Source organism: Culex pipiens, chromosome 1, assembly GCF_016801865.2.
Source record: "Culex pipiens pallens isolate TS chromosome 1, TS_CPP_V2, whole genome shotgun sequence".
Classification (NCBI taxonomy): Eukaryota; Metazoa; Arthropoda; class Insecta; order Diptera; family Culicidae; genus Culex; species Culex pipiens.
In genome coordinates, this window is record NC_068937.1 from 56,963,691 (window position 1) to 56,987,443 (window position 23,753).

Genomic DNA, 23,753 nt, shown 5'->3' on the forward strand with positions numbered 1-23,753 from the left:
GATTAACCTCGTTTATTTGACACAAATTTGATCACACGAATCGTAGTTAGTTTGACACAACCCCTTATCAAGCAATCGCGGTTTTACTGTACTCTGCTTCCGAACTCTGCTCTGGAGATGTGCATCAACTCCACTGTTGTGATTCCAAACAAACATAAACAGCAGCGTCTTCGAACACTGGGAACCGTTAAAACTTTAAAATTATCAATAAAAAAATTGAATTGATTCAATACATCAGTATTGGAATAATCGGATTTTTTCCAAAATTTCAAAATATCAAATTTTTCAGTGCAAAAACAAGCCATCCAATACCTTCACATCTTTTCCGTCACCAGTCTCCGGTATGTCACGCCCCACAGCTCTAAAATTCATTCTTGGCGGAGCGCAAGAGTGAAAAATTGCAAATTAACATTTTAATTGTTTTTATTGGAGCCGGCTGTTATTGTTTGGCTAAGCTGCTGCTGCTGTCGCCTCAAACTTGGCTGACATAATCCAGCTTCGTGTGACACTAAGTAGGTCTGGGATCGTTCAGGATTTTTCTCGGGAAATTGCACACTCTAGCGGAGAAGGACGGTTGAAAAATCTGCAAGAGCTGATAACGACCATGATGGTGGAGGCCGAGATTAAGAGCACATCTCATTTCGATGAAGATGGCGTTTAAAGAAAATTTAAGAGCGATAGCATTGATGTGAACTACTTTACGACGAACCGTAAAACGGTGAAAACCAATAATGGTTATAAATTGTATTTGATTTCTTCGCTGAGATTATGATCATAAAAATAGCTCCCAATTTATTGAATTTACATTTTTGGTCCAATTTTATTACTTGGTTCTTTACCTTTAGAAAAAGGAAAAAAAGGACGAAACAAACTTAAAATTTCGTTTCAGATAATATTTATTTTCGTTATCTCATTGCTTAATTAAGTCCTAAAATGAAGCTTAGATTGCTGATATTATTGTTTACAGCGATAAAGCTTATTTTTCTGAGTACAATGACCCTTTGTACGACCACAAAGAGTTTAAAATGGATTTTTAAATCAATTTTGAAAAATTAACCTCGCGGTCCTTCTTGACAGAAAAGCTCCTACTTGACAGCTCGTTCCAAGGGAACCATAGTTGATCCATAGAAAAAATGTTGTCCTGTCAAAACAAAAATTGTTGCATTAAAATGAAAAAAAGTGATCAGAAATGGTTTTTAATCTTTTTTTTACCGTTGTACATAAAAATTTACATAGGGCTTTAGTACCCAATTGTATGACACATTCATCAATTAAATTTATATCCAAGTGATCGCCCAAGACTGAATCACGATATGACGTTATCCGTTATGCAGTGAGATCAGTTAAACTCGAGTGGCGTCATCGTTGCTTGCTCATCATCAGTAAATTAATGTTTTGACACACAAATTATACCTTTCACGATAGTTACTGTTGTTGAGATAGATTTCGAAAACTGCTGCTGGAGCGTGGAATAAAATTTTTAAGTATTCCTTTCAACTACAATAAAATACAATAAAATAGTATTAACTTTGTTGGCATTGTATAATGCAACATAGAAACCAATGACACTTTCTCGAAAAGCAATAAAACCTTTCCAGTGATCAAATTCACGAAACAACATACTCCACAACCATAACAGATCGAATTATTCATCCCCAAGAAGCGGGTCTGTTTACCAACAAACGACTCTTCAGACATCGTGTCTGGAGAGAAGTCGAGATTTTCAGAGAACAAACGACAGCAGCACCAGCAGCAAAACAAAAGTCAAGTCTCTTCTCCATGATCAGTGATGCTATTTTAAGTGCTGACTCGTCGACGCTAACGTGTTAACGCGCGTTCCGCAAATTCATGTGCGGAGTCATAAATCGCTCTCATTGACCCCCAGCCTGGCCGCCGACCAGCGTTCCGACTGCTAAATGTGTGACTTCTAATTAAATCCAACTTAATTACGACTTCGTGGCGCACATGACTTTTTCCTTTTTCCAGAAGAATCCACATGAATGGAATCCTTTTACCCAATCGTAACAGAGTCCACTTTGCTCTGGTTTTGCGGAAATCTCGAAGAAAGGAATCGCAGCAAGCTGGGAAGTAGAAAAGGGCACAATAAAATTGGAGATTTACGAGTTTTTGTGCGGCGACGAAGCCAACTTCGATGGACGATACTTGAGTTTTTATGCGTCCAGGCTAAGGCTACTGAGGAGCAATAAGAAAAACAGTCACAAAAAAACAAGCATGCAACATAAACAAACAATTGAACGCTTGTTTGTTGTGAATGTCTGCGGAGAGAGTTATTGTTTTGCGTCGATTATAGTTTACTGCAGCTTCCGGAGCGAGAGTTGTGTGTTCGATGAATGATTTTCTTTCATGAAATTCTGACAAACACAATTTTTAAAACTTCTATAAGCTAAGAATTTAATTTTTGGGGAATATCTTAAAGCTTCTCTTTTTTTTAATATTGAATTTAAAGAAAAATCTTCTTAAAAACCACAAAAACTTAAAACTAACAAAAATTACAAAAATTACAAAAATTACAAAAATTACAAAAATTACAAAAATTACAAAAATTACAAAAATTACAAAAATTACAAAAATTACAAAAATTACAAAAATTACAAAAATTACAAAAATTACAAAAATTACAAAAATTACAAAAATTACAAAAATTACAAAAATTACAAAAATTACAAAAATTACAAAAATTACAAAAATTACAAAAATTACAAAAATTACAAAAATTACAAAAATTACAAAAATTACAAAAATTACAAAAATTACTGAAATTACAAAAATTACAAAAATTACAAAAATTACAAAAATTACAAAAATTACAAAAATTACAAAAATTACAAAAATTACAAAAATTACAAAAATTACAAAAATTACAAAAATTACAAAAATTACAAAAATTACAAAAATTACAAAAATTACAAAAATTACAAAAATTACAAAAATTACAAAAATTACAAAAATTACAAAAATTACAAAAATTACAAAAATTACAAAAATTACAAAAATTACAAAAATTACAAAAATTACAAAAATACAAAAATTACAAAAATTACAAAAAATACAAAATTACAAAAATTACAAAAATTACAAAAGTTACAAAAATTACAAAAATTACAAAAATTACAAAAATTACAAAAATTACAAAAATTACAAAATTTTCAAAAATTACAAAAATTACAAAAAATATAAAAATTACAACAATTACAAAAATTAACATTTTACCATATTTCTTAACAAAAAATAATAATTTACTACTCAATTTGCTGAACTAGAGCTCTTTTAATTATTGACCTGGACAACTACGTCACTCTTCAGCTATGTATTAATGGACAGGAAAGCCGTGCCCTTTCACCAATCAAATTCTGACGCTGTACCCCATTACCATATGTTGGGCCGCAGTGTACGGAAACTCCCAGGCCAATGGTGTAGGAAGTATGCATCATTGCAGCTGCAACACACCGTCGTCGCGTCTTTTTCTGTATTGTCTATGATGATGATATCATATATAAATATCGCGTGCAGACCGAATTATCGTGTACTTGCGTGTGTGTTAGCGAAGAAGTGACGGCATCGCGTGCTGTGTGTGATGTGTAAGTGTTCAAGTGCACTAAATGCTTATTGTTTACCAGCTCTCTCTCACACACAGTCATGCTCTGAGTAGGCGGTGGAGGCGCCACCTTACCGTTGTTGTAGCGTTGATGCACTAGACGCACTTATTTTATTATTATTTTTTGTAATAAGTACAGGGTAATAAGAAAAAGGGTTTTAAATATATAAAAAAAAACATTTTAAAATATAGAATTTCAATTTAAACAGACACTATGCTCAACAGCTGTGCATCACTCTCGCTCTCAATTTGATCATCGCGCGTGGTCAGACTCACTCTCTCAACAACAACTTCAATTCTCTCTCGCAACTTGCAGCATAACAAACTGGCAGCACTCGGCTTGTTTACGCTGTATGATTTCAGGGTGTTGATGCTTCTGCGCCAACTATGACGGTTAATTGAAATATATTTCAGCTTACCCGGCGTGGCGATCGAAGTAGCTCATTGCGCCGTTCCTGCTCTCGCTCTCACGCAGCCTGCTACATTGACAGCTGGTACTGCTGTTACTGAAACAGTGAGTCAGTAAGCGTCGTGCGCGCCCGCTCGCCCACACTGGAAGTCAGTGAAAATGTGATCCTCGACCGACGAGGATCGCAAAAACACGCACGCGGAGTTGGGTTGGGAGTCGAACCAGAAACCGTCGCGTTGCTTCCGGGATATGGGTTCGCAGTGACGCCGCCGGTAGGGGACAGTTCCGGGATTCTACCGGCCTGGGGCTTTGCGAAACATAATTTAAAAAAAAAAAGTTCAAAGAATTGTTTCAAAAAGAAACGGAAGAACACAAAGCGGAAATTGATAAAAGAAGTGTGTTTGTGTGGAACCTTAACAAGAATTTTGTTGAGTGAGTCGTTGGATTTGGGATAGTTTAGTTCGGTTCTTATCGACAAGTTGCTGGTGTATGTAGAGTCCAGATTTGGGCGCTCTTTGTGAAATAGTTCAAACTTTAAAAGAGCAAGCAACTGTGCGGGTGGCAGAGAGAAGACTTGCACATGTTAATGACTGGGAAGGCAGAGTGATGTTGTGAAGCAAGTTAGACGCCAGTTAACACAAAGAAAGTGGATGTTGAGCTGGAGTTGGTGGCGATCAGGTGTTTTAGAGCAGTGTTAAAACAATGTATTAACACTTTAAATAAAAAAAGAGTACAAATAATGTGTTTCGTTCAAGAACTTGGCAAAACCATTTCAGGCCAGATTGACAACAAAATCTGTTCTAGCGGTTTTGGGCACAATACAAACATCGTTGACCGTTTTGTATGCAACAATATTCTCCAGAAATTCTATAGACAATATTTAGCATCTGTGCCTATTTTTAGCCAAATCGGTCTAGAGAGATTCTTGTAAGGAGAATTTAAATGTTCCAAAATTTCAAGATTCTAAAATTCCAAAATGAATAAAGGACGACGCAAATATTTTTTGGAGTTTATGCCCCTCGAATCGCAAAAAAATATAAAAATTGAAGTTTAAAACCATGGTTTCAACATTTTAATGAAAACAGTGTTTTTAAATGCACTTTACACGTGTTTAGTTGATTTACGATCATGAGTTTTCATAATAACTAGGTATCGGCGAGTTTATTTCTCTTCGCAATATATGTGGTTTTGGCTATAAATGATTATCAATGCGTTTTAAAATGATTTTAGTTGATTGATAAGCTTTTTCCATTGAAATATTGAAGTTTTTTTTTCTATTTACAGTCGGCTCTCTGGCTGTCGATCTTCTCGATATCAATATTGCTCCATCTATCGATGAATTCTTCAGTCCCTTCAAACTGCATACTTCGATTGGCTTTATTCCACGATATATTCTCTTGCTTGAAAGATCTCTTCCTCGACGGTCCCTTGGATTCTGTTTGCTTTAAAAATCTCTTCCGGTTGTCAATATTGTCACTATCTCATGGCTTGCATAGACATTTTTCTTTGCGAAACGAAGCTTTGAAGGGTGTTTGACATTAGTTTGTTTTTGTTTGCTGGACGTTGCCATGATTCTCTCCCATAGCTGGTTACCAAGAAAAACATATTTTCAATCGAGTCTTCATTTTGCATCGTTCTGTAAACTGATGATTCTCTTCCTCGACGGTCCCTTGGATATTGACAACCAGAGAGTCGACTGTATTTGCGCTGCGTTTTTTTTACCGGACTTGGGCATAAACTTTTTTTGTAAAATATCCAAAGGTTCAATGATTACAAAATTACTATTTCAGGACTCTAAAATTCCAAACGGCAAAATTCAAATGTTCTAAAACACCAAAATTCCAGAACTCTCATAGTTATCAAATTTCACGAGTCCTAAAAATAAATTTCTAAAACTCCAAATTTATTTGAAAAAATCGGAGCTCCTAACTACAGGACTTTGAAATCCAAAACCTATCCATTTGATTCCAACAATCCAGAGCTCTTAAATTAAAAAAATCCTGAGAATCTTAAATTCAAAGATTTCAAGGTCCAAAACTCTTAAAATTAAAAAATCTAAGTTTCCAAACGCCAAAATTCTATATCCAAACACAAAAAATAAAAAAAAGCTTTATGAACATAAAATTCAAAAACTTTATAAGTCGACAAATTTTCGATTCAAAACTTTGTAATTCAAAACCTATTAATTCAATGATTCCATCATACCAAAATTCCAAAAAACTAAATTGAAATTAAAAATCGAGGATCTAAAATTCTATGATTTCATGTTCCCAAATTCCACAAAATATTCCACATTTCAAAATATATAGTTTCAAAACTCAAAAATCATTGTTTCCAAAACTCCAAAATTCAACAATAAAATTGAAACTTCAATAATCGAAAATAAAGTTGATATAAATTTAAAAAAATCTTCTTTTAATAATTCTAAAATTACCAATTTCGAAATTCTACAACTAACAACGTTCAAATTCAATAATTCCCAATCTTCAAAATTTCAAAATTTTTAGTATCTAATTTGCAAGAATCTCTAAAGCTCTAAAATTCTATGACTTTACACTAAAAAAATTCAAACATTCTCACGTTCTACTATCTAACTCCAAAATTCCAAATTAAAAATTCAGAACTAAAAAAAAATAAAGTTTCTAGGTTCCCAAAATCAAAAACACCAAATTTCCATAGTTGGAAAATTTCAAAACATCCAAATGCCTAAATTTCGTTAATGTTTTCGATTTTGTGAACAGTGTTTTTACCCGAGTAGTTTTAACAAAACTTGACAAAATGCCGTTAAAAACGAACGTTACACCCAAAACTGGGCAGTGCTAGTCCGAGAGAATAATGGTCTAGAGACAAGAGAATAGTGGTACCATTTACGGACACAGAGAACACAGCTCAAGATTGGCGAAAGAATTATTCTATCGAGGTTCATTTGCAAAAAAAGTTCATCTGTCAAAACAAAAACCAAATGTGTCAACTACGGGAATCGAACCAGAGACCTTTGACATACTAACCCAATGACTGAACTGCCTCGGCCACAACAGCTCGGTGATTAAGGAGTTGTCAGATATCGTTGTATGACACTTGTTTGAGACTTATTGGTTCATTTAAAGCATGAACTGATTTGCTATGGTGGTGTGAGTTGGTAGCATTATTCTCTCGATTTTGGCGCTGAGCCCTCAATAAATTTTGAGGGAAAGATTCTCTCGACTCGGAATTTTGGGTGTAGCAAAGCTAAAGTGTTAAAACTAAAACAAAAGCAATACAATTTTCTTCTGAGTTAATTGGTTTCTTCACTCTTTAATAATTTACTTCAAAATAAATAGAATTTAAGTCATTTGAATTAGTCTGGTTCAAATTTGACAATTCGTGTTACTGAGCCTAACCCTCAAATATAGGCTCGATCGGCCGAAAGCTCTAGCAGCCCAAGCCATTTTCACTTTTCACACGTTTTTTTCGTAAACCTACCACATTTATCGTAAGAAGGTGGCCTAAACACTTATGATGTTGCTCAAAAATGGTAATAACTGCATAATGTAAAATAAGAGCTTAGCCCATATTTCGAATTGAAGCTCAGTACACCCATAAAATTTAGCCCTGCTAAGGAAGGCATAAAACCAAAATCGTCTTAAAACGGTATTTCGTGAGAAATTATATGTTTAGTTGCTTCAGTTGTAAAAAATTTCTGTGGGGTTCAACTTTTACCTTAACTTAACTAACCTCTGCACCATTTTAATGAAAAAAAAATGCACCTTTTTTATTGCCCTGGACTTCATTATAGCGGAACTTTTAATAGCAAAACGTGTTAAAAACGAGTTAAAAATGATCAAAAATATATTTCGTTAAACTTTACTTTCATGCCACAACAACCCACAAAACACTCAAAAACTGCCTGGCAATTCAATAATAACTCATAAAGTACGCTCACTCCTTATCGAGTTCCTACATTGACGCTCGTTCCCGATAGAGGCATAAACGGCTTCCGACTTGGGCTCCCGTATAGACACGACATCGTTAAAATTACAGGACCACTTCCACGCACCCAGGTTCCCATTTCCTCCCGCGCATTAAGCTTGCACCTTTCCGTCCAAGGGGAACTTGGAACTGGACTACATTTTATACTCATGTTTTAACCGTTTCCCTCTTTGTAACCAGTGCGATAGCGAGAAATGGCATAGCATAAATTGCGTTTAATTAAAAACTAACTTTGTCCGTTAGTTCGTGTTTTGTTCTTCTTCTGTTTGCCATAAGTACCACAATTCAAACGATTTAATGGGTTTCCTCTTGAGAATCCCCGTGGGTTCTGTTTGAAACACCTTAAACTGCAGTTTTCCCTGGCTGTGGAATCTGCTCGCGTAATTTTTCATTTTAATTTCTTTATCAACGCGTTCAATACAGTGAAACCGCTATGGTTTAACAAAGACAAACTAAAACATTTATAGCTGTCACTTTTAAGACCACTTTTTTCTACTACCCAATCGTTTCAAACTAATGTGGTGGCACTGTAAGCAAAGAAGGCTTGTACTCGTGCGCTAAAAGTGGCATAAGCAGTTCAGCATTGCACGCAATAAACACGATGCAAACTTAAACTTGTATAATAACTGGTCGTCGTTGATCGTTCGAATGGGGTTAACAGAGACACACCTGCTGTAACCGAGGAAAAAATAAGGTAACGCGATGCATCGTTCCGGTTGATTGTAATTGTTGCTTACGCTTATATTTTGATAGGCAGATGAGCTGTCACGGATTTTTAAATTTAGGGGATCTTTGCCTTATTTGCCATGTGGGAAAACATGCGGGGAAAACTGCGCTGCTTGAAGTTTAACAATTGCTCTTTATTTGCAGCGAACAGAGAATAAATTTCCAGTAATTTACGTGGATGGATTTATTAAAATCACATTTCTGTTTATTTTTGTTTCATTTGAAACACTTGATAAAGTCGATGAAATATCTATATTTGTATTCAATATAAGCATAATTTACGGAAGTACCTCATACCCATCTACTAACCCCATCAAAACTCATGTGATACTTTGTCGGAGATGCAGTCGATTGGGCGGCCCCTATCACTCAAGTATCTACCACTGGTCGAGGCAGGCGCCGGTATTGATCAGTATCATAGGGTCCTTTGAGAAGTTGCGAAGCGAGGAAAAATAGCTCCCACTAATTTTCCAAGGCTTATGGATGTAACTTCTGGAGGTCCTGATCAATAACGGAGTAACAAATGCAGTGATTGGTGCTTTTAAACCTATTTTTTTTGAAAAGGCCAAAAATTAGTAAATTTTTCTTATTTCTTAATTTAAACCACATTATAAAATTATTGAAATATTTTTATTGAAAAAATATCGCAAAGGTTTCATTAAAAATTGGACCAATGGATTCCGATATTCGTCATTTAAAAATTACAGGCGAATTTGTGAGGTTGTATCGCAGACACAAACTGAAGGAAATTTTCTCAGCTTTTCAAAAAAAAAGGATTTTTTTTATGTGCTTTTGTTTTAAGAATGATGCATAAAAAATTGTGTAAATTTGGAAGTTGTAATTTTTGTGGTTGAATATTTCCAATTCAGACTGAACAGGCGACATTACAACATAAAAGTGATAAAATTACAAATTTTCAGAGGTAAAATTACACATTTTTTTACATAAATGATGTACCCCTTCACAGATGTAATATTAACATCTTTTTTCTGTGAATGCTTTTCCAAATCAAAATATGAAAATTTAAAAATTGCGAAAAAATGTGTAACATCGTAGAAAGCTATTATATCGTCGCCATCGTGCTAACTTGTCGTACGTGCATTTTGGGCCAAATTGAGTTAAGAACGCCATTTTGTGCAGCTCACAATGCCTCACCTTTTGACCTTCACAGATCCCCAAAATTCGATTTCAATCCTGAGATATTCAACAAAACCCGAAAAAACTCCGTGCATTTTTGTCACTTTACATATGAAAGTGGTTTCAATCTTGTCGTGTTATCTTGTCACTCCATGAAAATTGATGTAAGTGCGACAAAAGGCCAAAGGAATTACAGGACAGGAAAGTCAGGATGCGTTTGTCGCACGTACAAGCTAGACTACCGTAAACATTTGTAATTATAACTCGGGACTCCAGCAACCAACTTCAACCAAACTTTGGGACAATGCACAGAATGGTGAGCCAAACAAAACGTGTTTGTTATTGTTTACATTGCGTGCTCTCGTTTTTGAATATTCAAGGTCAAACATTAAAACGCGTTTTTCTCGGAACGTTAAAATGGCGGGTGCAACAAGATAGCACGACGACGTCGATATTCAGATTACATTCTAAACAAATCCACTGAAAAATAAACAACGACACTGTTCATCCACCAAATAGACTACTTTGACCCATATTCTAAATTTCTGGCATTGACAGCTTAAAGCTACAAATGATCACCAATTTTTTCTATAGTTTTACGAATCATTTTGCAAAACCGACCACGGTAATGTCACATGACGAATTTCGTCACGAACGAATTTCGTACTGTGTGAAAATAGCTCCAAATGAGTAAAACATGTGTGCGAAATGTAGAGTTATGGCATTTTCGGTTTACGTAGCCGAAAGGAATATGCTTGATTTCTCATCACTGTTGAACCAAATTTGTAGCCACATGTGCTGAAATAGAGTTCTAGGAACAAATGAATCTTCTTTCACTTGAATTCATTCAAATAGCAAATTAAATCTTTTTTTACAAGTATGTTGCTAGATAATATTATAATTAAATTTAAACTGGACCATGCTTGCTGACTTTTTGGAATATTAAATTGCCTAATTCAATTAAAAAGTATACGTTTGTTCATCCTTTGTTCTAATTAATACCTTAATCTAACAAAGTGAAAAAGTTCACATATTTTTCATCACCCAATTGGCATTCCAATGATCACCTTTTATCAAGAGTGACTTTAATAAACTTCCATTTTCTCGCACGTCCACTCACTCTCTCTTCATCAAACCCCAAATATCTACCGAAGTCTTGGCCCTTTTACAATCTCACACGCCGATATCTAGCCATTTAGACACTCTTGGGCATCATCACGATAAGTGGAAAAGAATAGAACCAAACTCAGAACCTAGAACGTTGTACAGACAGTCCTCCAGTGATGTGATGGCATTTAATGCAGTAAGAGGAGAGGTGGAGGAACATTTTTGACCCAGTTTCCATGCATCGCTAAATTGCCACTGCCGACGACGCCGGCTCGAGTTCGTCTCTTCTCGGCTCTGCACATGAGTCAAAAAGGGCCAAACACAGGGGGGGCAGCGTATGCATGTGTGCAGTGTCACTCCCCTCTGGAGGTGGCTCCTTCCAAATTTGGGAAAAGGGCCTCTTCTCTTCCCCTTCCCCCACACCCTTGCATTATTATTATGTTTTGTTGCAACGACTCCATAGAACACATTTATTAGCTTGTGTACCATTCGATGGGCGACTAACGCACGAACCGTGTACTTTATGGCATTGTCTGGACGCTGCCACGTGGTTCGAAATATGGTGCTTAAACACCGGAAATGTACCTTAAAATGAATGCTGAGTTAATCTTTCATTTTACACTATTGGCATTGAATGGTGATGAACTTGAACCTTAACTTTCAGATGCTTGGTAAAACCACGAAAAATATCAATTCAACGTTCAACGAAAAATATCAATTCAACGTTTTAAACAAAAGAAAATCATTCTTTTAAAACCAAATAAGTACTATTATAAAAACATTTGAATTGCAGAGGGTTTAAATAGTACTTTTTGCAATTCCGTCGTGAAACGACTTACTTTTCCTGTCTTTCTCGAATGACGAAACAGCCTACTTTTCTCTACCAAAAATAACAGAATCGAATAGTAACCCTTTTCCAAACAAATACTGAAAAGTTCTACTTTTCAGCAATGAAATAAATGCTGAAAAGTACCTAGAACTTTTCAGTACTTGTTAGGAAAAGTTGTACTTTTCAACATTTTTTGCAAAACTTGATTTTTTCATTACTCGTCGTTTTTATCCAACTCGGTGAACCTCGTTGGGTAAATGTAAGACTCGTGCTAAAAAGATCTTCTTTTTGCAACTTGTTGCATAAACTTCTAATTTTAAATTCAATGACAACACCTTCTGTGAGATTTTTGTTGCTTTTTAGTGTTCAATGAAACTCTTCGAGTTTTTTTTCAAAGGAGGTCAAGCTTGAACATGACGTCTACAGTTAAAAAAGTAATTTGAGCAATTCTCTACCAAAACCGAAGGAGGTTACAAGGCTCCATACAATTTTGGCAGCTGTCTTCATAATGTGGGGACCTCGTGGCGCGGTGGTTAGCGGCTTCGGCTGCCGATCCCTAAGATGCTATGGGGCGCGGGTTCGATTCCCGCCTTATCCTCCTGGCCTTCTATCGGAAACGCTTCCGCCTCGTAAGCGGTAGATCGGGGTTCAAATCCCGGCTCGGACCAACACAACTGGTGATCTTTTCCCTTCTGGAATCGATTGCTTAGTAAAGGGAAGGTAGTGTATCGTCACAAACTGGACCTTATCACGACACCTTAGGGAGGCGACCTATGGAATGTTAACATTAACCTTAACATGTTAACATTAAGTTGAGAATGAAACTGACACTGAATCCGCTTTGTAAATGCCGGCCCCGATACTCTTCAAGGGTGTTCCCCTCAGGAACAGGGAAAGATTTACTTTTTTTTTACTTCTATCGGAAAGCAAAACGTCGGTCCATTTGCGTAAAAGAGGTTTTGGGTGACTCACCACACATAACCTTCGGATGCCTAGAAATGAGCAGAAACTTGCAACAGAGCCCACAAAAGACCCGGAGGTCGTTAAAGTGGATTGCTTTGCTTTTCTTTTGGTGGAATTTCCTGATCCGTTTTTTTGTCTTGAGCAAAGTTGTATCGATGAGGAATATTCAGAAAAAATACCCATTTTTTAGTTTTTATGCTTTTTGATATGTTTTAAGGGGCTAAAAACCAAAACTTTTGAGCCGAGAAAAAGGCATGTCAAATTTGTTACGCCCATAAGGCTACGTTTTCTAGAACAAAGTACTAAACTTTATTGGTTTTACTGATAGTTTACATAATTTCGAACCAAACTGCAAAATTGATTAAATTACTTATGGGACGGACTAGCTTCGAGCACATGTAAAACTGTAAACTGGAGCGTTTGGTACGGATTCTGTGAAATGAGATCCGATCTCAGAATCTTCTCTGCGGTAAACACATTCTAAGATTTTCCATCCTGCTTTCATCGAACTGGCTGCGTTTGTTTATGATTAGATTAGATTAGATTAGATAAGATAAGATAAGATAAGATTAGATTAGATTAGATTAGATTAGATTAGATTAGATTAGATTAGATTAGATTAGATTAGATTAGATTAGATTAGATTAGATTAGATTAGATTAGATTAGATTAGATTAGATTAGATTAGATTAGATTAGATTAGATTAGATTAGATTAGATTAGATTAGATTAGATTAGATTAGATTAGATTAGATTAGATTAGATTAGATTAGATTAGATTAGATTAGATTAGATTAGATTAGATTAGATTAGATTAGATTAGATTAGATTAGATTAGATTAGATTAGATTAGATTAGATTAGATTAGATTAGATTAGATTAGATTAGATTAGATTAGATTAGATTAGATTAGATTAGATTAGATTAGATTAGATTAGATTAGATTAGATTAGATTAGATTAGATTAGATTAGATTAGATTAGATTAGATTAGATTAGATTAGATTAGATTAGATTAGATTAGATTAGATTAGATAAGATTAGATTAGATTAGATTAGATAAGATTAGATTAGATTAGATTAGATTAGATTAGATTAGATTAGATTAGATTAGATTAGATTAGATTAGATTAGATTAGATTAGATTAGATTAGATTAGATTAGATTAGATTAGATTAGATTAGATTAGATTAGATTAGATTAGATTAGATTAGATTAGATTAGATTAGATTAGATTAGATTAGATTAGATTAGATTAGATTAGATTAGATTAGATTAGATTAGATTAGATTAGATTAGATTAGATTAGATTAGATTAGATTAGATTAGATTAGATTAGATTAGATTAGATTAGATTAGATTAGATTAGATTAGATTAGATTAGATTAGATTAGATTAGATTAGATTAGATTAGATTAGATTAGATTAGATTAGATTAGATTAGATTAGATTAGATAAGATTCATTAAATTTCCCATAAAATTACATGTCCCGATTTTTATTAAGGTCGAGCATCGAAAAATGGCAGAATTTTGATCTCTTAATTTTTTTTTTCAATTGGAATCAATTACAAAAGGTGAAATATTTTCTTTTGGAATGTTATAATATTACAAATCGGTAGAAAAGCTTCCCCATCTACCGTCGTCTCAGTTGGAGGTACTCATTGTTGTTAAGGAAACGCGTTCAATTTCTTTGATTAAAATATCATTTTCGAATCATCATTTCAATCCATTAAATACAAATTATCAATAGCGGATTTATTTCCGGATTTACCAAACATGAAGTCAGTCACGTAGATTTGTGAAGCCAAACACAAATTCCAAAGCTCGAGTCCAAAGCCTAGTGGAATCGCCCAATCGCTGTGTAACCGATAGCGTTATCAGTCATTCAGTTGGGGGTGCAAGTTGTCAGGGCGTTCGGTACCAAGGTTAAAGCCATATGAATTTGCGACTTGAGCTGACCAAACCTACCAACCGAAACTGTATGCTGGTGTGTTCGTCCACGTGTCTCAATACCGCGGAAACCTTGGTAGCTGTTCCGAAACAGTTTTTTCAAAATTGAACTATGTGGCTCGTTTCGCACTAATGAACTTTGGCTCATTTCGAGATGAGTATTTCCTTTGAGCGTATTGACAACATTTAGATAAAGTACATTCTTATTATAATTGGGACTTGGAAAGCACATCAACAATGTTAAGTTATTTTTCTGGACCTTACAAAATGTTACTCTACATTGTCTCGTTCGAGCACCTAGGACAAACCAAATTTAGCACATTTCGCGCAAAGCGGGGCTAGCATCCCAGCCCAGGCGCTGAAAGTCGTAAATTTTTGACAAACATCATTATCATAAACACCGCATAAATACCCCACCTCAACCCCACAACACCACCTTCCGGGAAAAATTTGCCAAAAAGTGCCAGTAGCTGTGTTTGTACACTAAATACCTACAACAAACCACTCCTGGGTCGTAATCATCTCTTGCCACCACACCGTAAGCTCTCTGCCCCCGCAGCCGTTCACGAGTGCAAATTTGTGTGCCGAAAATTAGCATAAATTATTTTACCACAGCAGCAGCAGGGTTATAATAGTGGGTATTAGCTGAGCAGAGCTAAATTGCTGATACCAAGTGACCAAGAAGAAGGGGGTGACTAAAGCTACTGAAGCTGAAAATAGAAACAGTTCTAAACTGCTGGAAAGGGGTTGCTGCTGATGCTGCTGGGCAGGAGAACAAAAACGAAATAGGTTTTGATCCTGCAGCTGGGAGACAGATAATAATGAACGAAACACAATCACTTTGGTGGAATCTAGTGAAAGTAACGAAATGGGCGTTATTACCAAGACGATATCGATTGTGTTCTCCATGTAAGTAAATGAAACGACAGTTATGCAACAAATACCAGGTGCTAAAAGTCTTATCTAATCCATTGGAATCATTTTTTAAATTGAAACAAATACCAACATCTTTAGGCAGTGTTCTCAGATTTCCAGAATATATTTGGAATGGTTTGCCTTCAAGAAGTAATAAGGTCTTAATATCTGACTATAAAAATGCCTATCGTGTGGCAATATCAGATTCTTCAAGTTAATTATTACCCTTCATTTAGGGCGAATCGGGACATACGGGGCGAATCGGAACAACTGTTTTGATTTTGATATTTTTGATCGATTCCGATTAGAACAGATTCAGATAAACTAAATTACTACATCGATTTGCTTATTTGAAGTTTTTAAATGCTTTGAAACTGTTGTCCCTATTCAGACTGTATTTCCGATTTAGCTAGTATTTTTGCAAAATTACTTATAAATTGACGGGCTAGGATGTAGTTTTCATCAAAATCACGCTTCTTACTTTTTTATCTAAGATATTTCAAAAATCGATATTTTGGTCATTTTCTGTCAACTCAAACGATATAAAGAATGTTGGAGCTTTGAAAAAGCTTCTTTTTACGTTTGTTAAAAGGAAACTTAAAAGTCAATCCAAAAATATTACAAAGGAAATGCTGCTGCCTTGCTTGAAAAAGTTGATTTTCAAAACTTTAACAAAATTAACCTAGGTTTTACATCCACGTTCCGAGAAAAAAAGCGTTTTAATGTTTGACTTTGAATAAACAAAAACGAGAGCACGCGATGTAAACAATAACAATCACGTTTTGTTGGTTGAACATTCTGTGTTTGGTTGTATTTGGTTGCCGAGATCCCGAGTTACAATTGAAAATGTTTAAGGTAGTCGCAGTTAAAATAAGATAGCAGAAAAATCTTAGTCACAAATGCTGAAAAATGCTTCTTGATTATATCGAGAAGATTGACAGCCGGAGAGTCGACTGAATTAGCAAAACATTAATTTCAATTCACTGACTACTTGGATCAAGGATGCCATAATTCTTTAAAATATCTGCCAAATTTGATTAAGAATGTCTGAAAAATTCTTAAAATTCATATGAACTGCTTAGACAGACTTAGGCTTGCCATAAATACAGATTTTTTGTAGCACAGACAATCGAGTATAACTTTGAAGAAAAACATTTTTACCAAAAACTAAACAAGCCAAAATATGCTACAGTCGACTCTCTGGTTGTCAATATCCAAGGAACCGTCGAGGAAGAGAATCATCGGTTTATAAAACGATGCAAAATGAAGACTCGATTGAAAATATTTTTTTCTGGATACCCAGCTATGGGAGAGAATCATGGCAACGTCCATCAAACAAAAACAAACTAATGTCAAACACCCTTCAAAACTTCGTTTCACCAAGAAAAATGTCTATGCAAGCCATGAGAAAGTGAAATTATTGACAACCGGAAGAGATTTTTAAAGCAAACAGAATCCAAGGGACCGTCGAGGAAGAGATCCTTCAAGCAAGGGAAAATATCGAGGAATGAAGATAATTGAAGCATGTAGATTGAAGGGACTGAAGAATTCATAGATAGATGGAGAATTATTTTAATCGAGAAGATCGACAGCCAGAGTTTACATTTTTGGTCAATTATGCTCAAGCTGCTTAAATTTATTGTAAATGTAAAAAATAACCGGTTTGTGTTTTGGGCCTGTGCTTGAAAATCTGTATTTGTAGCAAGCCTGCTGACCACTGATGAGCGGAGGGTGACAATTTTCTCGCAAATCTCTACCAAAGTCAAAAACAAATGACTTTCACAATGTCTCCAAAAAATCTGCAATAGAAAATTATCCGTTATTATTTTTAAATATCTGCAAATTTACAGATAAAAATCTGTAGATTTAGCACCCCTGATTCGTATAAAAATATATATACACTAAGCAGCAGTTCCATTTGAAAAGAGCCTAAACCGAAAAAAAGTTCTCCGATCGGGCTCAAAATTTTTCTGGGGGATCCTTGGCCAAATTAATTGGGGTGACCTACATCGTGCAATTTTCGTCATTTTTCGCAAAAACCACATTTTTCAAAAAATAATATCTCCGCGACATCATTTCATCCGATTTTAGCTGTCTTAGACGCAAAAGAAAGGTGGTTAGTTTGGATATTTGAGAAAAATAGTAAGAAGTTTCAAAAATCTAGCTTAACATTTGAAAAAGTTGTTTGAAAATTTAAAATGGCGTTTTGACCGTGTCTGGACCAAAGAGCCTGTGTCTGAAAATATTTTTATCGAATTCCTCAGAAAATTTCACATAACATATCAAAAATTGGCGCTGTCGAACCGTACGTTTACGAGACATGATTTATTGAAAATAAAAACTGAGTTTTTTGACGCGCCACGCGCAAAAACAGGAAAATGACAAAATTGGTAAACAATCAACTTTTTTCACTAATCTGCGATAACTTAAAAAATTCAGCGATGACCTATACATGTTAGGGTAGCAAAAGTTGCGTCTTTTAATAAAGATTTCGGTATTTTCCTGTTTTTCGAACCACCTTAGCATCGTATAAACAGCATGATTCGAATAAAAAGTTCTCCGATCGGGCTCAAAATTTTTCTGGGGGATCCTTGGCCGAAATAATTAGACCCGTGAATACAAAGAGACGAGTTGTTCCTTTTAATTCCGCTATATATTTTTAATATCTTGACAGATACGTATTTCGTCTACTACTTGCAGACTTCATCAGTACCAAATTTTTTGTAATAAAAAGACGCAACTTTTGGTACCATAACATCTATAGGTCATCGCTGAAATTTTAAAGTTATCGCAGTTTCAGTGAAAAAAGTCGATTTTTTCCCGTTTTCGTCATTTTGCCATTGTTGCGCGTGGCGCGTCGAAAAATCCAGTTTTTATTTTCAAAAAATCGTATCTCAGAGTATCAAAAACATAACTTCACCATTTTTGATATGTTATGTGAAATTTAATATTTTAATATGTTAAGCTAGATTTTCGAAACTTCTTACTTTTTTTTCCCAAATAGCCAAAGTAATCACCTTTCTTTTGCGTCTAGGACAGCTAAAATCGGATGAAATGGCGCGGAGATAGGATTTTTTGAAAAATGTGGTTTTTGCGAAAATTGACGAAAATTGCCATTTTTTGAACCACCCTAACACGGCGTAGGTCACCCTAATAGACAAACAAAAAAATACGGGTCTAATTATTTCGGCCAAGGATCCCCCAGAAAAAATTGAGCTCGATCGGAGAACTTTATTTTCGAATCATGCTGTTTTCGTGGGGAATTGCTGTATAAAGCTTGTAATGATGTGAATGAAAAATATTAGAACTTTAGAAAAAAAATGCTGATAAAATTTTAAAATAATTCAGAAAAAAAAATCAAGATCAAATAATTTTAGACAATTTAAATTATTTTGATCATGATTTAAAAGAACACAATGATACCGAACAACGTTCCAGAGAGAACAAACAATGTTCAAAGCTGAACAAATGTCGCTGTTAGCGTGTCAAATCAAACCTTATACTGCAGCTAAAGAATAAATCAAAACTTAAACTGCAATTACTCCAAATTGGTCTCTAAAGTGTCACATTTCAGCCAAAAAAAAAATGCTTTCCCCATTTTGAGCCGCAACAATAAACTCATTATCACACAACGCGTCAGGTCGTAAAGCAAATTTGGGGCTGGCCAGAATTTGCAACGCGTGCCCCAGGCCTCTCAAATTGAGCCTGTTTGTCTGTCGATAACGCGCGCGCGCCTGTGATAAGCACCTCCACTTTAACCAGAGTACTGCCGGGCTAGTCAGTGTGATATATTTTTGCAGACAGATAAATGAGCAACAGCCGGACTTGCGTGATCGTTGTCGCAGTTTGAATTTGAAAGAATGCAGATTTACATGCTGATCAGTGATCGCAGATTGATCCGATGCCAAATTTGGAATGCCTATTGAACATTTTCAAAATACGTGAGAGGGGATGCAATAGCTCTGAGGAGAGCATGATGGAATGCCAATTAAAATTGATAGGATGGAATTAGGTTGAGATGATTAAGTTGTTGTTTGAAACGTTCTATAATAATTAAAAAGGGTTGCTCAATAGCATCTTCGCTCGGAAGGTACAGCGACAGTAAATCAATTCTTTATTTCACCGGCTCTCCCAATTTTGGAGAGAAAAATAATCAAATTACAGACACAAAACACTGTTCGTCAAATCACACTTGATATCACATTCAAACCCCCAGCAAATAATTCAAATCTCACGCCTGAGCAGCAACAGCAACGGCGGCAATCTAATTATGCTAAACAAACACCAAACGCAAAGTGCTACTACTGCCACCTTTCAGATGTTTCCAGCATTCAGGCCGCCGCTGCTTGAGAGGAAAATATGTGCTAAATTCTCGACGCGTGTCTCGTCGAGGAAATCCAATTTGCATCCCCCCATCTCCTCACCCACTCAGTTGCCACTCCTCTGCTCTTGAAAATGTTCTCAAGTGGGTGGCGAAAAAGCTGAGCTGACTTGCCACCATGTAAATACACACACACTGCTCGATGTTGGTAGAAGCATTTTGAATAAAATAGTCGGAAAAGTCAGCGAGCTTAGAGTGAGCAATTTTCTCGTAGCGTGAGAAAATGCATTAATTTTGATTTAATTCAATCATGCTCGCACAAGGCAGAGATTTGAACCATTTGCGAGGTGATGTTTGTTTATGTTAGTTATATTGGAAGGAGTGAAAGTACAATTGCAATCGATTTTAAATATTTTTTCAAGATTCTTTCTTTTAAATTTGTGTTGCTTTTTTGTTGAAACATTTCAATATTCATAAATATGTGATTCAAGGTCAAAAATTTTAAGAAAAAAAACACAAAAAGGGAATAAAATCAAAGGTTAGCAAGTGTCATCTAATCCTTTTATAGAAGTTTACGTGAAAATTTTAAAATAATTGATTCTGCTAAATTGTTTGAGTCAAACACATTGAACGTGTTTCAAAAATAAAAAAAAATAATTGAAAATTTGGGTATAAATGCTTTGGACTTATGTTAGACAACCATGCGCACCCCCTTATTTTTGCTACCACCATGGATAAACGTGGATGAACAAGGTTGCTTAACATAATTCCTTAGCATTTATACCCGAAATTTACAATTTTATTTGTTGGCAGGAAATCCACTAAAATTTGATTCTGTCGATTGGAGCATGTTCAGCGAGCCCAAATCTATCAAACCTTTTAGGAAATGAAGCGTTTACTGACATTAACTTCAAAAATGTCGAGTTGTGTTATTTATTTGAAAAAAAAAGTTCAACTTTTACAAGTACAGTAGTAGAAGAATGACCTCAAGAAGTATCTAAAAATAAGGTCAAAGATTTTTTTTTGCAGACTATTGACAAACTGTCACAATTGAATATGAATATTAAGTGAACTGTTTATTTTAAGTGTTTATTTGTTTTCATATCGCAAGTACAACTATAAAAAAAAACGTTACTTAATCCACCTTTAGGTGGTTGGTGCCTTCCTCACATTCATAAAGTCAATACATTCAGCAAAAATAGCAACATTATCCCTTAACATGTTTAACAAATCAACTTTATTACTTATTTCTTTTGATAGGGTTCGCAGACCTTCAATATTTCTAGCTCATCGGCAAGGTCTGATAAAAAACCTATCCAACGATAGTTCGCATGGAAGATTCAGACAATATTTCTATCACAATATCTGAAATCCGCAGTGTTGGTATTATCGCGCTCTCGAGAGAAAATTTTCTCTCTCTCGAGTTCTCGCCGCGAGTCTCGAGCTGCCGAGAGAAACTCACTGATTGCCCGTGCTCTCCTCCGCTCGCGAACGGACTTTCTCGCGAGCCAGAATTGCCCGTTCGCGAGAAGTTGAACGTGTTAGAAACGAACAAAAAACAACACAGCGATTGAAGTTACACCTCTATACCATCGCCTGGTTCGTATTCATAAGCCTGATAAACAAATTGCTAGCTTGGGGCGTTCGCGAGCGCTCGCGGCGAGAGAAAATGCGAGCGCGAGCGAGAAGAGAAAAGTACTACAAGTTCTCTCCCTCGTTCGCGAGCAAGAAATGTTTTCCTTCTTCTCGCTCGAATTCCAACAATGGAAATCCGGACTCCAAAATGTGTATAAATAACACTTAAGTGCTAATAACTTTTGATAGCGTTGTCAGATCTTCGATGTTTTAGACTCATTTGAAAGGTCTTTCAATTACCTAACTAATGACGGGTTGCATAAGGGTTGCATCATTTTCATCAAAATATCTGAGATCCGGCCTCCAAAAAGTGTGCTTAAGTGCTGATAACTTTTGACAGGGTTGTCGGATCTGCAATGTTTTGAGCTCATTGGAAAGGTCTTTTTAATACAATCTTCCGGACATACGCCAAAATAGATTTAAAAGCATAACTTTTGAAGTACTTAACTAAACTTGCTGATTTTAAATAGAGACCTATGGGACCCCAAGACCGTTCATCCAGTCCAGAGATAATCGAGTGACATTTTTTTTTGTCCACCCACCTACACGGTGGGTGAGAAGGGGATTATTATGCAACTTGCATGCACCTCGGAAATTCCTCCGGGAGGTTGTTGGGGGGACTATTCTGAGTCAGAAAAATCGATTCCCAAAATATTCTGTCGGTGAAAACTGATTTTATCTCGATTTGAAGTTAAAAAACATAAGATATCACCTAAAACTTCAAAAATACGTCTAAAATCGCGGTCTAACTCTGGACAAAGAAGTTAATTTTCATCAAGATATCAATTCTTAGTTCCCAAAATATAATCCTGACATAGTACACCTTAAATCGGTCCATTATTTGAGTCCCAGCGTCATCAGGAGGTGTAAAATAGTGTTATTTAAAAAAATATTTTCAATTTGCTCTGGTAAATCAACTGTCATGTCTAAATTCAAAAACTAATGTTGTAGCATTGTTGCAAACAAATTGAAGAACAATTTTGCAGAATAAAGTATGAAATTTTATCCATTTTCAGTAAAGTTATGTCTATTTTAGTGGGGAAATTGCTGGCAATTTTCAAAATTCTTCAATATTTAACTCATTCCTGTTATAAACAGCTACTACGATCATACTCAGTAGAATGTAACAAAAATTACTTTTTGGCGTGCATTCAGGGGCTGGTTCCGGTGGGCATACTGAGCTCAAATCCCAAATATGAGCTTGATTGAACTAAATAGGAGCTGTCGCTTTGCTTTTAAATTTTAAATAGGATTCAACTCGTAAAAAACATGTTTTTCAAAAATGTTGATTTTGTAGGCACTTTGGCCACTGAAGCGTTTATTTTCAACATCATAGGCGTGTAGGCCAGATCCTTGCGCATGTTTTGGTATATATAACATTGAATTGACGCACTCTGGAGCTCAGGCCCTCAAAGTTTTGATTTTTTTTTTCGAAAAAACGGATCAGCAGAAAAGATAGGCGACGCGCCATTTCAAATTGCTCAAAACTTCAATGTTATCCAGGTTTTTAAGCGAAGATGGCGTTCGAATTGTGAACGCCCGAATTGTCAAAATCGCGCAGTAGCTCCAACATTAGAAAAAAAGTATGGCTGTCAGGCCATGGCACACTTTTTTCGTAATGTTGGTACCACCGCGTGATTTTGACATTTCGGGCGTTCACCATTCGAACGCCATCTTCGCTTAAAAATCTGGATACATACCAAAACATGCGCAAGGATCTGGCCTACGCGCCAATGATGTTGAAAATAAACGCTTCAGTGGCCAAAGTGCCTAAAAAATCAACATTTTTGAAAAACATATTTTAACGAGTTGAATCCTATTTAAAATTCAAAAGCAAAGCGACAGCTCCTATTTAGTTCAATCAAGCTCATATTTGGGATTTGAGCTTCGTACGCCCATCGGAACCTGCCCCTGAATGCACGCCAAAAAGTAATTTTTGTTTAATCCTACTGAGTATGATCGTAGTAGCTGTTTATAACAGGAATGAGTTAAATATTGAAGAATTTTGAAAATTGCCAGCAATTTCCCCACTAAAATAGACATAACTTTACTGAAAATGGATAAAATGTCATACTTTATTCTGCAAAATTGTTCTTCAATTTGTTTGCATCAATGCTACAACATTAGTTTTTGAATTTAGACATGACAGTTGATTTACCAGAGCAAATTGAAAATA

At 35.5% G+C, this 23,753-nt stretch overlaps 2 protein-coding genes across 3 annotated transcripts in view; one reads left to right on the plus strand and one right to left on the minus strand.

The window, feature by feature from the left end:
* LOC120426464 (monocarboxylate transporter 12-like) overlaps positions 1-23,753 on the minus strand; it is a 362,289-nt gene that overhangs the window by 277,084 nt on the left and 61,452 nt on the right. The gene's annotated exons all lie outside the window — the stretch shown is intronic.
* LOC120429063 (E3 ubiquitin-protein ligase HECW2) overlaps positions 1-23,753 on the plus strand; it is a 58,621-nt gene that overhangs the window by 16,968 nt on the left and 17,900 nt on the right. Inside the window, exon 1 of one of the 2 annotated variants that reach the window (XM_039594202.2) lies at positions 15,320-15,615. The exons of the other annotated variant lie outside the window; for it this stretch is intronic. Coding sequence (XP_039450136.1) covers positions 15,575-15,615 — 41 coding nt within the window. The 5' untranslated portion in view covers positions 15,320-15,574. Of the gene's footprint in view, positions 1-15,319; positions 15,616-23,753 lie in introns of those variants that run through there. 2 annotated transcript variants of the gene reach the window in all.